The sequence below is a fragment of the Alternaria arbusti genome (assembly GCF_024043155.1).
Source record: "Alternaria arbusti strain BMP 1465 chromosome Unknown scaffold_1, whole genome shotgun sequence".
Lineage (NCBI taxonomy): Eukaryota > Fungi > Ascomycota > Dothideomycetes > Pleosporales > Pleosporaceae > Alternaria > Alternaria arbusti.
Window position 1 is genome coordinate 2,864,049 of NW_026249941.1, and position 14,078 is coordinate 2,878,126.

At 54.5% G+C, this 14,078-nt stretch overlaps 5 protein-coding genes across 5 annotated transcripts; all 5 read left to right on the plus strand.

Moving 5' to 3' along the window:
• Positions 1–328: 328 nt before the first annotated feature.
• On the plus strand, positions 329–1,172 carry J4E86_001046 (uncharacterized protein; the record flags this gene model as incomplete). The annotated part of the gene is made up of 2 exons (XM_051441618.1): positions 329–934; positions 981–1,172. The coding sequence occupies 2 exons, from the start codon at positions 329–331 to the stop codon at positions 1,170–1,172; spliced, it is 798 nt and encodes a 265-aa protein (XP_051307789.1).
• A 1,432-nt stretch (positions 1,173–2,604) lies between these two features.
• On the plus strand, positions 2,605–4,729 carry FYU1 (putative UTP--glucose-1-phosphate uridylyltransferase; the record flags this gene model as incomplete). The annotated part of the gene is made up of 3 exons (XM_051441619.1): positions 2,605–2,709; positions 3,111–3,206; positions 3,362–4,729. The coding sequence occupies 3 exons, from the start codon at positions 2,605–2,607 to the stop codon at positions 4,727–4,729; spliced, it is 1,569 nt and encodes a 522-aa protein (XP_051307790.1).
• A 721-nt stretch (positions 4,730–5,450) lies between these two features.
• On the plus strand, positions 5,451–6,898 carry J4E86_001048 (uncharacterized protein; the record flags this gene model as incomplete). The annotated part of the gene is made up of 3 exons (XM_051441620.1): positions 5,451–5,624; positions 5,686–6,339; positions 6,398–6,898. 3 exons carry the CDS (start codon positions 5,451–5,453, stop codon positions 6,896–6,898), a joined length of 1,329 nt encoding a protein of 442 aa, XP_051307791.1.
• Positions 6,899–6,910: 12 nt separating this feature from the next.
• J4E86_001049 (uncharacterized protein) lies at positions 6,911–7,347 on the plus strand (the record flags this gene model as incomplete). The annotated part of the gene is made up of 2 exons (XM_051441621.1): positions 6,911–7,269; positions 7,293–7,347. The coding sequence occupies 2 exons, from the start codon at positions 6,911–6,913 to the stop codon at positions 7,345–7,347; spliced, it is 414 nt and encodes a 137-aa protein (XP_051307792.1).
• A 1,527-nt stretch (positions 7,348–8,874) lies between these two features.
• On the plus strand, positions 8,875–13,512 carry J4E86_001050 (uncharacterized protein; the record flags this gene model as incomplete). The annotated part of the gene is made up of 3 exons (XM_051441622.1): positions 8,875–11,758; positions 11,882–12,022; positions 12,071–13,512. 3 exons carry the CDS (start codon positions 8,875–8,877, stop codon positions 13,510–13,512), a joined length of 4,467 nt encoding a protein of 1,488 aa, XP_051307793.1.
• Positions 13,513–14,078: the final 566 nt, after the last annotated feature.

The window sequence follows — 14,078 nt, forward strand, 5'->3', positions numbered from 1 at the left end:
CGAGCCTCACCCAACTCACTTTCAGCCTGGTGAGTACCATCTCAGCCCTCTTTCAGCCCTCCAGCCCTCTGCATGCGCAAGTACTTCACAGACCAGATGATGAGATCTAGAGGAATTCGAAAAGAACAATGCATTTTGTCAATCGCAGACCCAACAATTGTCCCACGCGCTTTGTCGTCTAGCATAATTGCTATGTGATCGCACAGATACCCCATACTGACATCCTGAACAAGTCACCCAAATTTCAGACGATCATCTTGGCCCACCAAGATACACTCTGTCCCTTTAATCAACACCTTTCTTCAAACTTGCCAACCAAATTCCTGTCATGAGCCAGGTCGTTCGTCAGGCCCAGTGGGACGCCGAAGTGGCCTCCAGTGGACACTATGACAAGATTATGGTCCAGAATCTCGAGGTCGTCGTCAACGCAGGAAAAGATGTTTGGGGACGCGAGAAGAAGCAGCGGGCCCTGATCAGTGTCACGTTGACACTCGGAAAGCAGTTCACGTCAGCTTCTTCTACTGACTCCGTCGATGACAGCACTGTGCACTACGGCACGCTCAGCAAGGCGATACAAGCGCGCTTTAAAGATGATTCCATGGCATGGATGTCAACCGTCGCTCTATCGAATGCCGTCTCTCAATGCGTCCGCGATGTCGCAGGCTCGACAGACGTATACGCGATCGAAACCGACGTCTGTTACCTGAAAGGCAGTATGTTTGGCGAAGGCGCTGGACACATCACCTCGCGCGTCGAAGGGTCTGGCACCAGCTCGAACGTACTGTACCTGCGCAACGTCCGCATCCCGTGCCTGATTGGCGTCAACTCCAATGAGAGGCTGCAGAAACAGCCCGTGGTCCTCAATGTCTGGGTTGACAACATGGCTGACTCTCGTGTGGAGGGATACCCTCAGCTAGAAACTTTCTTATTCGAGGTATGCACAGCACAATGTATACGTACACACCGACTGACCAGCGTAGTTGATATCTGGCTCTACATTCCAAACGATCGAGAGCCTGCTTGCGTGGTTGGTCGACGAGCTCAGACAAAGATTCTTCACAGAAGAGGCGGACCAGAACGCGTGGATCAAGCTGAGAATTAGCAAGCCCCATGCGGTACCCTTTGCAGATGCGCCAGCCGTCGAGATAACACGACCCGTACGGTCGAGCTAGGGTGGGGTGGTGTCACTAGCAAACTGCCGCAGCGAGTCAAAGCGTCGCCGTGACTGTGGAAACGTCTGCAGGTTTTCTCGGACGCCAGCCACGGGCACAGCTAACGATGTCTGTTCCTGACTTGTGCTAGGGGAGGTACGTTAGCGCAACCGGTACCGATTCAGTCTCCACTTCCATAGCTGTCCCTGTCTTACAGCCTGACGGCGTGAAATCGGGAACCGCCAAGCGTCTAAGCTTGTAGAAGCTTCTGCCATTTCGGTTCCTGGTATCGCGAGTTCCTCCAGGCTGGGCCATTGGTACACCTAAATGGTATTCTTGTTGTTGGGCATAATGCGATCAATGGCCCTTGTCGGAATTCGAGAAATAGTCTAAGTAAATTCCCGCAAAGTTTCAACACGGGCATGTGTAGTGGAGGTGGGCGTTCTTGAGGCTGTTGTCGTAGCATGGGCATCGTTGTTGCGTGAATACACCGACTTAGTAGCAGAAGATCCCCCACGTGGTCCAAGCGATGCAGACGTGTACCTGCGCCACTGCCACTTTCCACTTCTGCAGCCACTATCTTTCATCCCAAGTCACTTCCGCGATATGCAGATGCAAAAGACCCTTGATCACCCGAAACCCCGCTGCATTCGCCTCCGCGTTGCATCGCGCAGTCGCCACTGTGGAAAAAAATGCAACTTTCCCAGCCGGGGAAGTCTGTTGGGGAGCAAGTCGGAAGAGCGGTCTCTGCGCGACGTCAAGCTGACTGCAGCCCCCTGCTAGCGCGGCGGCCAGATGAGGGGCTTTTCAATTTATCGACATAGCTCTCCGAAAAGTTATTCAACAATTGTGCATCGTGAGGTCGAGCAGATAGGCGGCCGCGCAGCCATTCGATAGTCACTGTTGACTCGGGCAGACGCGGGATGGTGCGAAGACTTGGAAGTGTAACTGTTGTGAAGCCACGATACAGTAACGTGGTCAGACCTGAGTGAGAGCTGAGTGAGAAGCTGGGTGGAACAGCTCGAGGGCTGTAATCTGATACCAGAATAGCTGGGGTGAAAACAGCTACTAGCCCAAGCTATTGCACAGGAGGTGTAATGGCTGCACTATGGCTGAAGATGGTGTGAAAGCAAGTATCAAGACTTCGTCGTGGGCAGGCACTATTGGTGGCGTGGCCGTTGCCATGCAGAGATGCTGCGGTCGTAACTGCCCTTCTAGTACTTGAGCGGCAATGACCTGCATGTATAAAAGGCAAATTCACACCGTCTCTTCACCATCCCCATCAAACCCCGAGCCTGTTCTCGTTACCAGGCCATAGCTTGTTCTCGACTTGCCCCACGTTCAACGCCAAGCGCGACCCATTGCCTTTAAGGAGACCAGCTCCCCAACACTTGTTGTTCCCTACACCATTCTCTCCTCACGGAATAACCTCTTTTCTCCTCAAACATACACAATGGCGTCTCGCGCGATTCCTTCTCACTTGAAGCCCTCCGCTGCCGAGGGCGGCGAGGGTGGCTTCTCATCCCAACGCCATCACGGCAAGTCGCAGTCCCACGTGGTAAGTACTCTTTCTCTCTGTTTCTGCAGTTGTCCGGCGTGCGTCTTGCTTTTTCCAGCGCTGCTTGCTTGCATTGGTTTTGTTGCTGCACAGCGGACGCAGCTATCCTCACCGCTTCCCGTTGTCTTGACATGGGTATGGTGGGGACCGAGGAGAGCTGGCATTGAGCGGCCACGATTGCTGGTCGATCGCAATACGCCGTTCGGCCAGACGTCAAGGCGATTTCCTACGAGCGGACGAGGCGATCCATCTGAGTTGGTGTTCGCTGCCACTCTCGAGTATTGGCCCCGCATTCGCATCGCCTACTCCCCGCGGGAGTGATGTCGTGGTGACAACACGTACCGTCTCAACAACTCCAACACCTCGAATTCGATTTCAATCAACTAACAACGACTTTGCAGGCTTTCGAGAACACATCCACCAATGTCGCCGCCTCGCAAATGCGCAACGCGCTCAACAAGCTCGCCGACACCGTCACAGACCCCGCTGAGAAGAAGGTCAGTCGCAATCCTTCTATACCCCTCCATCTTCATCTGCCACCTATACATTTCGATATGCTTGCGTGGGTTAATCTCGCGACTACAAGCTATGAACATGTTTGGAGGGGCATTTGGAGGGTACGTCATTCTGAGCGTTTACTGACCCACTACAGTACTTCGAGACTGAGATGGACAACTTCTTCGCTCTGTTCCGCCGATACCTCAACGACAAGGCCAAGGGCACTGCCATTGACTGGAACCGCATCGCTCCTCCGAAGGCCGAGCAGGTCGTCAGCTACGATGAGCTGGCCAACACCGAGGCTGTCGAATACCTGAACAAGTTGGCGGTTGTCAAGCTCAACGGTGGTCTCGGTACCTCCATGGGTTGCGTTGGCCCCAAGTCCGTCATCGAGGTCCGTGATGGCATGTCCTTCTTGGACCTGTCAGTACGACAGATCGAGTACCTCAACCGCACATACGATGTCAACGTGCCGTTCGTGCTGATGAACTCGTTCAACACCGACACCGACACTGCCAGCATCATCAAGAAGTACGAGGGCCACAACATCGACATCCTCACCTTCAACCAGTCAAGATACCCCCGTATCCTCAAGGACTCGCTCCTGCCCGCTCCCAAGGAGAACAAGTCCGACATCGCCAACTGGTACCCCCCTGGTCACGGTGACGTTTTCGAGTCTCTCTACAACACCGGCATGATTGACAAGCTCATGGACCGTGGTATCGAGTACATCTTCCTTTCCAACGCCGACAATTTGGGTGCCGTTGTCGATCTCCGCATTCTCCAGCACATGGTCGACTCTCAGGCCGAGTACATCATGGAGCTGACAGACAAGACCAAGGCTGATGTCAAGGGTGGAACCATCATTGACTACGAGGGCTCTGTCCGTCTGCTTGAAATCGCCCAGGTTCCCAAGGAGCACGTCAACGAGTTCAAGTCGATCAAGAAGTTCAAGTACTTCAACACCAACAACATCTGGATGAACCTCGCCGCCATCAAGCGCGTTGTTGAGGCCAACGAGCTTGCCATGGAGATTATCCCCAACGGCAAGTCCATCCCTGCCGACAAGAAGGGCGAGGCCGACATCTCGGTTCTCCAGCTCGAGACCGCTGTCGGTGCCGCCATCAAGCACTTCAAGAACGCGCACGGTGTCAACGTTCCCCGAAAACGTTTCTTGCCCGTCAAGACCTGCTCTGACCTGATGCTCGTCAAGTCGGATCTGTACACACTGCAGCACGGCCAGCTGGTGATTGACCCCAACCGATTCGGCCCTGCTCCCTTGATCAAGCTCGGCAGCGACTTCAAGAAGGTTTCCAGCTTCCAGGCCCGCATCCCCTCCATCCCCAAGATTGTCGAGCTTGACCATCTGACCATCACCGGTCCCGTCAACCTTGGCCGTGGTGTCACCCTCAAGGGCACTGTCATCATTGTTGCGACCGAGGGCTCCACCATCGACATTCCCCCGGGTTCCATCCTCGAGAACGTCGTCGTCCAGGGTTCGCTCAGGCTGCTCGAGCACTAGAGTGGTTGTCGACATTTTCTTCACAGTTCTTATAGATTTTTTGAGGATACAGGTCTTCTTTAGCCACTGGTAACGAGGGATGACTGCATTGCAACGTACTTGAGCAAAAGACTCAGGCGGTAATGGGGCGTAATAGTCACGCATGTCCATGATTCACGTATCATCATAGACAAAATGCATCTTGAATACAATCCATAATGATCCATTTGTTGTTGCTTGAGTTCACCACACGCTGTGTTTGAAGCTAGTAAGATGTGGTTAGTAGTAAGCTAATCTCCAGTATGGAGAAGATCCATGTCAACCCAAAGAACTGACCCATCTGCAGCTTATTACTTCCAAGAAATGGTGCCTGATTGCGGCCTCACGCCATCTCAGCCTTGCGGCCCTACCGCGGTGATGTCAGAATGTCACCAGCCACGCAGCCAACCCAACCCGCGAACAACAACCCCCACCAATCTCCCGGTTCCTGCGCAGTGCAGAGGCGCAGTCGGCCAGTCACCTGTATCTTACATAGCGATGATGCCTGCTGATAGCGGCGAACAGCACTTGATATAAGCAGCCGTGGCTTCCTGACGCCGTTTTGTCGCGTTCCACACGCCTGCATCCTCGCGTCGCACGCAGCGGGGTTGATCGCAACCTGACGAGCATCAGCTCCGAGCATCGAGCCGAAGATTTGCATGCCTGAGCCCATTAATAGCGATTGCTCCCACCTATCGACAGAATGTCACCCGAACCTATGCCACATAACGAGTTCCAGGACGAACGCGCCGCGAACCTAGCGCAAGCGGATGCGGCGCATCGCGAAGCATACGATTTCTGGGGTTACCTTTTCAAGGAAGATAAATGCGGGACCCCGTTGCTGGATCGCCTGTTGAAGGGCATCGCCTACGTCATTGTGAGTCGAGTGTAGCTTTTAGATGTCCACTGGGAGACCTCAAGCTAATGCGCCACGGTAGAGCCAGAAGTTCGGATCAAGTGACTCGCCTGATCTTACGCCGTCGCAAATCGCAGCTTGGTATCGCAGTGTTGGGGGCGATTACGACGTACTATTCACAGACACACCACCTTCATCCGTCGCGTTCATATATCGGTCACTCGGCGCATTCCACAGCCTGCAACCAGCACCAGACGACGACGGCTACTCGAGTCCTACCATACCTGCGCTGAAGAAGGACGGCTTTGTGACATGGCAGACAATACAGTTGCTGCTAGGGCCAGAAGAGCATGTGCCTTTCCTACAGAAGGCGGTGGAGCTGGATGACATACCCGATCTGGAAACGGGGGGCACCTTCCCTAAAATTCTACCCAAGGAGTGCTTCCCAGAGAAACCGGATGATGCGATGGAGACGTGGTATCAGAGCGTTGCCGCCAGACTTAAGAAGGAGGCGGAAGAGGAGCTGAATGGGGGCAGTGCGGCTGAAGAGCCAAAACCGCGTACTTCGACGGACAGCGAGGGAAATTCGGCCGATGACAAGTCCGGCGCGTACCGCTACTTCGAAGATCCGCTCTATCGGAATGGAAGACCACGACCGACCTTCATGCGCCATGTCTCGAAGCAATCTCCAAGGACCGCAGAGGACCATGGAAGGCCGGGGGCTATTATCTCAAGGGTGAGACACATGCTGAATCCTCTGAGTACTAGAATCGCTGGAAAGAGGATTATCCCAGACCGCACCGGGTACGGAAGCGACGGGTACTCAGATGAAGATGCCACACCCATTGCGCCTGTTCCTCAACCAGGTCCCCGATATTCCGCCCACAAGCGTCCACACCCACCGCGACGCGAATCCTCGTTATCAACAACAGACTCCGACTCAGATCCAGATCGCCCGTCTCCTCGGCGACAAAATCCTGTACTGCGTACCCATCGATCTCACGAGCCGCCCATATCGCAGCCGGGCTATTTCCCCGCCTACAACGAGGCGCGCCGTTACTCAAACCAACACGATCCAGTCCGAGTGTATGAAGGGACTTCAACAGCAACATCTCCCCAGCACGTATATGTACCAACTCAATCCCCACTCTTCGCGACTCAAGTCGCGCAAGCCCAGCGCGAAGCACAGAAACAGCAACACTACCTCTCAAGACCCGTCATGCCGCCACGCACGAGCTATAGACCCGTCCCGTCCAGCAGCGTGCGATGGGGTCCCCAGACCGTACACCCTGTAAGTCCACCTCGCGATGCCGAACCACCCTATATCCGTGAGCGTGAACGAGAGCGCGATCGCGATAGAGAACGTCACCATCGCGACCGAGACCCTTACTCCATGGGAAGCGGTAGCGGCCGCTCCCACCGCCGGCACTCGGAAGACGTTGAATACCCCCGCGAACGTACCCGCGATTCAGCCCGCACACGCAGTCACGATAGAGTTAAAGACGAATGGGACGATCGCCATGATCGAAGTCGAGATAGAGACCGCGACCGCGACCGCGACCGAGAGAGGGACAGAGACAGAGACCGCGACAAGAGAAACTCCAGCTACGAGGACAGAGACAGAGACGACAGTCGCGAAAGAGATCGAGATCGAGATAGAGACCGGGTGCGAGATCCCCGCGTGCATAGGTATGTGTCTGGGGTGCAGGACGGTGTGTCTGGCCGGAAATATCCTGTCGCTTAAGCTTTTTGTTGTGGGATTTCATTTACTAAGATTTTGGTTGCAGCAGGAGTCAGAGTGTTAGGGGCCAGTTCATGAGGCTGCTTAAAGAATTTTGAGCAGGAACAGTTTTATCAAGTGGGATGGATTGGTGGGTTCTCGAAGGCTTTGTTCGACCCATCGGCTATGCCGTGTGGGTGGTGATGGTGGGGTCTATGGAGTTGGGTGGATTGGTCTGGATGATCTGTGGCGTAGTGGGCCGGGTATGTTCAGTTCAGCTCTTCGCGAGCTTGCACGATGCAACACTGATGATGCACGTGCGATGTGACACGAATGAAGGTAATACATAGACGTGGTATCGAATTCAATACATTGTGTGACACACGGTTTAAGGACCCGTGGCTGCACCTGCACATGATCTGCAGACTGCACGGTTGTTTTTCTGTGCAGGTATTGCAGTAGTCTTCGCTCTGACAAGTTGCGGTAAGAACAGAGACACCTGTTCCGGTTCCTTTGTGCAAGATGGAGGGAAAGTGTTCGGAGATGATGGGGCGGTGTAACAGTTACTTGTGGTGCACGGCCCAGGTACGCGAGGAGACCTCGGAAGGTGGTGGAGGGCATTCACGTGCCAGATGTCCAAATTAGAAACCAACTTTCGGAACTAGCGACGTTGCTTGCTAGGTATAACGTGTTATGGTAGGGATATTGGATATACAAGTAGAAACCTCTAGTGACATCATAATCTTCAATTTACAGGTGTTGTCGTCGTGTAGCCTACAGAGACCTGGCGAGTTTCTTACTTGTATGGGGTGTAACGGTTGCTCAAGATAGTGCGGAGGCGCGCGTTTGGCACCAACTAGCTGTGCGGGATGGACCCTGAGCTACTGATTAGCCAAATCAATGGGAACGCCATGCGAGCCCTGCAGAAGGATAGTGTCACGATAGACGGGAGTGTAGACGGGGTTGTTGCAATCGACGCGTGAATGGCTGACGGCAGTAGATTAATGGGAAAACATCGGAATGGTTCTTGTCGCTGATTACGCGTGGATCGCTATGTCATAAGCGTGGCTGTGCAGGGGAGCTCGGGGATCGCCGTGAGGGATGCTAGTCATCAATCGACGCGGAGCTGCTAACCAACACCTCTCGCGAGCTCCTGATTGCGAGTAGGACCGCGTGCGATTCAATTCTTCATCAATTTCTCATGAACCTTGACCTATAGCCCTTCCTTCGGCCTTTCCTTTGTTTTTTTCTCCCGTTCTCACCGGGAACCAGGAATTACTTCGGCGAGTTAGTGCCAGCCATCCGCGTACAGCTGCAGTATCGCTAAAGCATAGCTGCCGCCGTCTACCAAGGAAAGCCAACCAGCCAAACAACAGGTTTCCAGAACCCCAACACCTCCCAGCCGCTCGCTCTCTCCTCTACTCTCACCTTCCTGGGGCTCCTCACCCAAGTCACGCCCCTCCCTCGACCGCGAGCATTCAATTGCACGCCAGCCATCTTGCAACTGCAGCGCAACGTCAGCGGGTCGGACCTCCGCTCCACATCGCCGACATGGCTACCGCATCGCGCGAATCCGAGCTGAAGCAGCAAGGCCTGCTCGACGCAGCCAAAGACCCCAATTCCTCTATCACGGCGAACCAGGCGGAGAAATCCCTCGTTGATCAGGCGCAGGCGGGCGGCAGCGCTGCCTTTCAATTCGACCCCGATGCGAGTCCTGAGCAGAAGCGGGCACAGGCACGAGCGCGCGTCCCCGCAAACTTCCACCACGAGCGCAACAAGAACGCGACGGCCCTCGTATCCGATGTCGACGACAACGGCCCGGGCGAATACGACCTCCCCTCGCCTACCAAAGCGGGCGCCATAGAGACACCCGAGGAAGCCAAAGCCAATGGCCACGCGCCCGAGCAACTCGACGACGATGCGCGGTGGGATCGGGTCGGATGGGCGCCGCGATTCGGCATGCCCGGCTCCGAGAACAAGGAGGAGGAAGAAGCCTCCCTGGCCGACCACCAGACATGGCTGGAGGGCAGGATAGAGGACAAGTTCTTCGGCGACTGGTACCACAACACGGGCATCATCATCTTTGCGTGCTTGAGCTCGTGGGTCGTCGGTATCCTCGGCGGTGGACTGGGCTGGATCATGATCTTCATGGCCGTCTGCGGCACCTACTACCGTACCTCGATCCGTCGCGTGCGCCGCAATGCGCGCGACGACCTCAACCGTGAGATGGCAAAGAACAAGCTGGAGACGGACACAGAGAGCTTGGAGTGGATCAACAGCTTCCTCGTCAAGTTCTGGCCCATCTACGCGCCAGTTCTGTGTGACACCATTGTAGGCACCGTGGACCAGGTTCTCTCGACCTCGACCCCGGCGTTTTTGGACAGTCTGAAGATGAAGACTTTCGTCCTCGGAACGAAGCCCCCGCGATTGGAGCACGTAAAGACGTACCCAAAGACACAGGACGATATCGTTCTTATGGACTGGAAGTTTAGCTTCACACCCAACGACGTAGCTGATCTTACCGCGAGGCAGATCAAGAACAAGATTAACCCGAAGATCGTCCTAGAGATCCGCATCGGAAAGGGCCTTGTCAGCAAGGGTCTGGATGTTATCGTAGAAGACATGGCCTTTTCCGGTCTGATGCGCCTGAAGTTCAAGCTACAGCTTCCGTTCCCTCACATCGAGAAAGTCGAGATGTCTTTCCTCGAGCGTCCGACCATCGACTACGTCTGCAAGCCCTTGGGTGGAGAGACCTTTGGTTTCGACATCAACTTCATCCCCGGATTGGAGACTTTCATCATGGAGCAGATCCACGCTAACCTGGGCCCGATGATGTACGACCCCAATGTGTTCCCCATCGAGATCGCCAAGATGCTTGCGGGCAACCCTGTCGACCAAGCTATCGGTGTTCTGCAAGTCCACTTCCACGGTGCTCAAGGCCTCAAGAACCCCGACAAGTTCTCTGGTACCCCTGATCCCTATGCCACAGTCTCCATCAACAACCGCAACGTCCTTGCACGTACCAAGACGGTGCACGAGAGTGCCAATCCTCGCTGGAATGAGACTGTCAACATCATCGTAACTTCCCTGAAGGATTCGCTTACTATCAATCTCTTCGATTACAACGACATTCGCAAGGACAAGGAGCTCGGTACCGCTACCTTTGCGCTAGAACAGCTAGAGGAGGACCCTGACCACGAGAACATGCAACTAGAGGTCATGTCAGGAGGTCGCGCCCGTGGTCTCGTGACAGCGGATGTACGCTTCTTCCCTGTTCTTGAAGGCACTACGCTGGAAGATGGTACCAAGGAGCCTCCACCAGAGTCGCGCACGGGTATCTGCAAGTTCACTGTTGAACAGGCCAAGGATATGGATGGTAGCAAGAGCATGATTGGGCAGCTTAGCCCATACGCCGTCCTCCTCCTTAACGGCCATGAGATTCACAAGTCCCGGGTCATGAAGAGGACAAACCAACCTATCTGGCCAGACGCAACAAAGGAAATGCTCATCACGGACCGCAAGAAGGCTAAGCTGGGTCTAGTCATCAAGGACGACCGCGACCTCGCAGCTGACCCCATTCTTGGTACTTACCAAATCACGATGGACGACATGCTTGAACTCATGGCCAAGGGTCATGAGTGGTACAATCTCGCAGGTACATCGAGCGGTCGCGTGAAGATGAAGCTTGATTGGAAGCCCGTTGCTCTAAAGGGTGCAGTCTCTTCCAGTGGTTATCTTACTCCCATCGGTGTGATGCGACTACACTTCCAGAGCGCGCGCGGACTTCGTAACCTCGAAGCCCTGGGCAAGTCGGATCCGTACGTCCGTGTACTACTCTCCGGTATTGAGAAGGGCCGAACCGTCGTTTTCAAGAACAACCTCGACCCTGACTGGGATGAGGTTGTCTATGTCCCTGTTCACACCGTCCGCGAGAAGCTTACACTGGAGGTCATGGACGAGGAGAATCTCGGCAAGGATCGTCCCCTAGGACATATCGAGCTTTCGGCTGGCGACTATATTCAACAAAACGAGAATGGCGAGTACCTCGAACATGAACAGAAGCAGCCTACCGCAGGAGCTCTCCGGTTGGCTGGTTCTTCTCAGCCCAAGGGCACTCTCAACTACACCTGCTCCTTCTACCCCACATACCCCACTTGGGACCCTGAAGAGGACGAGGAAGAAGAGGAGGAGACTAAATCCAACGGCGCCGCCCGGCCTGTGTCCAACGGATCTAAGCTCAGCCACCAACGTGTTGTATCCAACGCCTCGACCATCGCCAGGTCGGAGACCGCAGGTACTATCTCATCACTCAAGTCGAACGAGAAGGACATGGCCAAGGAGCTTGAGAAGAACGAGCTCCAGCAAGCAGAGTCGGTTCCCGAGAAGCCGAAGATCGAGAAGCTGAAGCTTACTGCAGACGATCTGCAGAAGTATGGTAGGTCGCATGCCGACTATGAGGATACAGTGGAGTTTGGCTTGTTCAGTTGGTTCACCCTGACCTGCAGCTTGACCCTGTATTCTTATATCACATCTACGAGTCTTGGCTAACGTGATGTAGAATCTGGTCTGCTTGTGTTCAAGCTCATTGAAGGTGAATTCGCGAGGACTGGTGGCCACGTCGATGTTATTATGGATGACATGGCGTATGCCAGCTATTCTAGCACGAAGATCCGGAGCAACAAGATGACTTTCAACGATGGTGGGTTGTGTCAAGTCTTTCAAGATGTACCAAGCTAACGGGATGCAGTTGGCGACACGATGATCCGCGAGCTCGACTTTTCCAAGATCACCCTCCGAATTATCGAGCACATCGATAACGACGGCGACGATCATGGAGATCACGTCATTGCTAAGCTGACAGGAAACACGATTGATACGCTACGAAGGTCTCTGCACACGCCTACTCAGTTCACGCTCAAGGACAAGAACGGACGCGATAACAAGATCACGGTCATGCTTAAGTACATTCCCGTCAAGATGCGTCTCGACCCCAGCGAATCCTTCAACAACCAGGGTACCCTCCGAGTCGATGTGCTCGATGCGGCAGATCTTCCAGCTGCGGACCGCAACGGTTTCTCGGATCCTTACTGCAAGTTTATGCTCAACGACAAGGAGGTGTACAAGACCAAGACCCAGAAGAAGACGCTCCACCCGGCATGGAATGAGTACTTCGAAGTACCTGTACGGAGTCGCACGGCCGCGGACTTTGTTGTCAACGTTTACGACTGGGACTTTGGTGACAAGGCCGACTTCCTCGGCAAATCATCTATCAACCTGGAAATCCTCGAACCCTTCCAACAACAAGAAGTTACGCTTGCACTCGACGGCAAGTCAGGCGCTATCCGACTTAGAATGTTGTTCAAGCCAGACTACGTCGTTCGATCTCGTCAAGGCTCCAGTACATTCTCGGGCACGTTTGCTGTTCCCGGGAAAGTCATCGGCGCGCCTGTCAAGGGAGTTGGTAAAGGAGCGGCCTTTGTCGGTGGCAACGTAGTCCGCGCAGGTACCTTCCTAGGTCGTGGTTTCAAGCGCAGAAAGTCTCGCGGTGAAGCCCCTGATGAAGAAGATCTCGCACGCCCCTCCACATCCGACCGTCCCTCCGCCGACACACCCATGATCTCTATCGAAGGCGAGCCCAACACCCCCACAAAGGACTCCAACAACCACAACCGCCACCGCAGCTGGGGCGCCCAAAGCTTCCACAGCCGCTTCGGCGACAACGCCGGCCCCGGTGGCGCCGAACAAGGCACCGCCAACATCACCGTCCTCTCCGCCGACGGCTTCCCTGCCGGCACCAACCTGCGCGTGCACATCTCGCTCGGCAAAAAGGAAATCCACAAGACCGACCACATCAAAGCGCCCCAAGGCTCCGTCCAATTCGACCCTTCGGAAGAGAGCTTCAAGACAAACTGCACTGCCGACGCCTTCTTCAAACTCGTCGTTAAAGATCACAGTAAATTCGGCCGAGACGAGGAGTTGGGCGAAACCCAATTCACCATCTCAGACCAGGGTAGCGGCGCAGAGCAAAACGTTGGTGTGGGCAAGGGTATGGTATCGATACGCAGTAGCTTCACGCCTAGTGAGAGTGGAGGCAGTCCATCCGGCAGCGTGAGTCCGCGACCCAAGACCGCGGAGCGCAGGGGGTTACTCAGGAGGGATCGCAGTACGACGCCTAATCCTGGGGCTTAGAAAGCAAGTGCGCTGGGTAGGTTGGGCCAGTTGAAAGGGAATGGGTCTAGGGTTAGTTTTGCGATGAGTGAGGTGGTTGGGGGAAGGGGCAGGAGGGGCGATACGGATGTTGATGGGGGGAGGGATGCGGAGGGACTGGAGGAGGATAGGATGGGTGGGTTGAGGGAGTGGATTGAGGATGTTGAGAGGGGGAGGCGGAGTTTTGCGCTTTGATGCAAGGTAGGGTGGGATGGGATAGATCTGGGCGGTCTTGCAAAAAGGCAAAGGGCTGCATGGGGTGAGTGAGGTTTTCTTCTTTCCTTTCGACCTAGGTCTTCTCTTCCTTGTCTCTTCCTAGAGTCGGTTCTCTCCTATGATAGCTATTCCTTCTTCTGAGTATAGTTTCGATACCAATATTATCTCATTGCTCTAAGACACTTGGTATTTGTTTCTCTGTGTTTAGTATGCCTGGCATCATTGATGAATTATACGATCCTTGGAAATGGCAGATAGACTCTGGTTTTTTACCCACCCTCTGACATTCTTAGCTAGAGATGACCTTCCGTACGAATATAATGAAGATCATG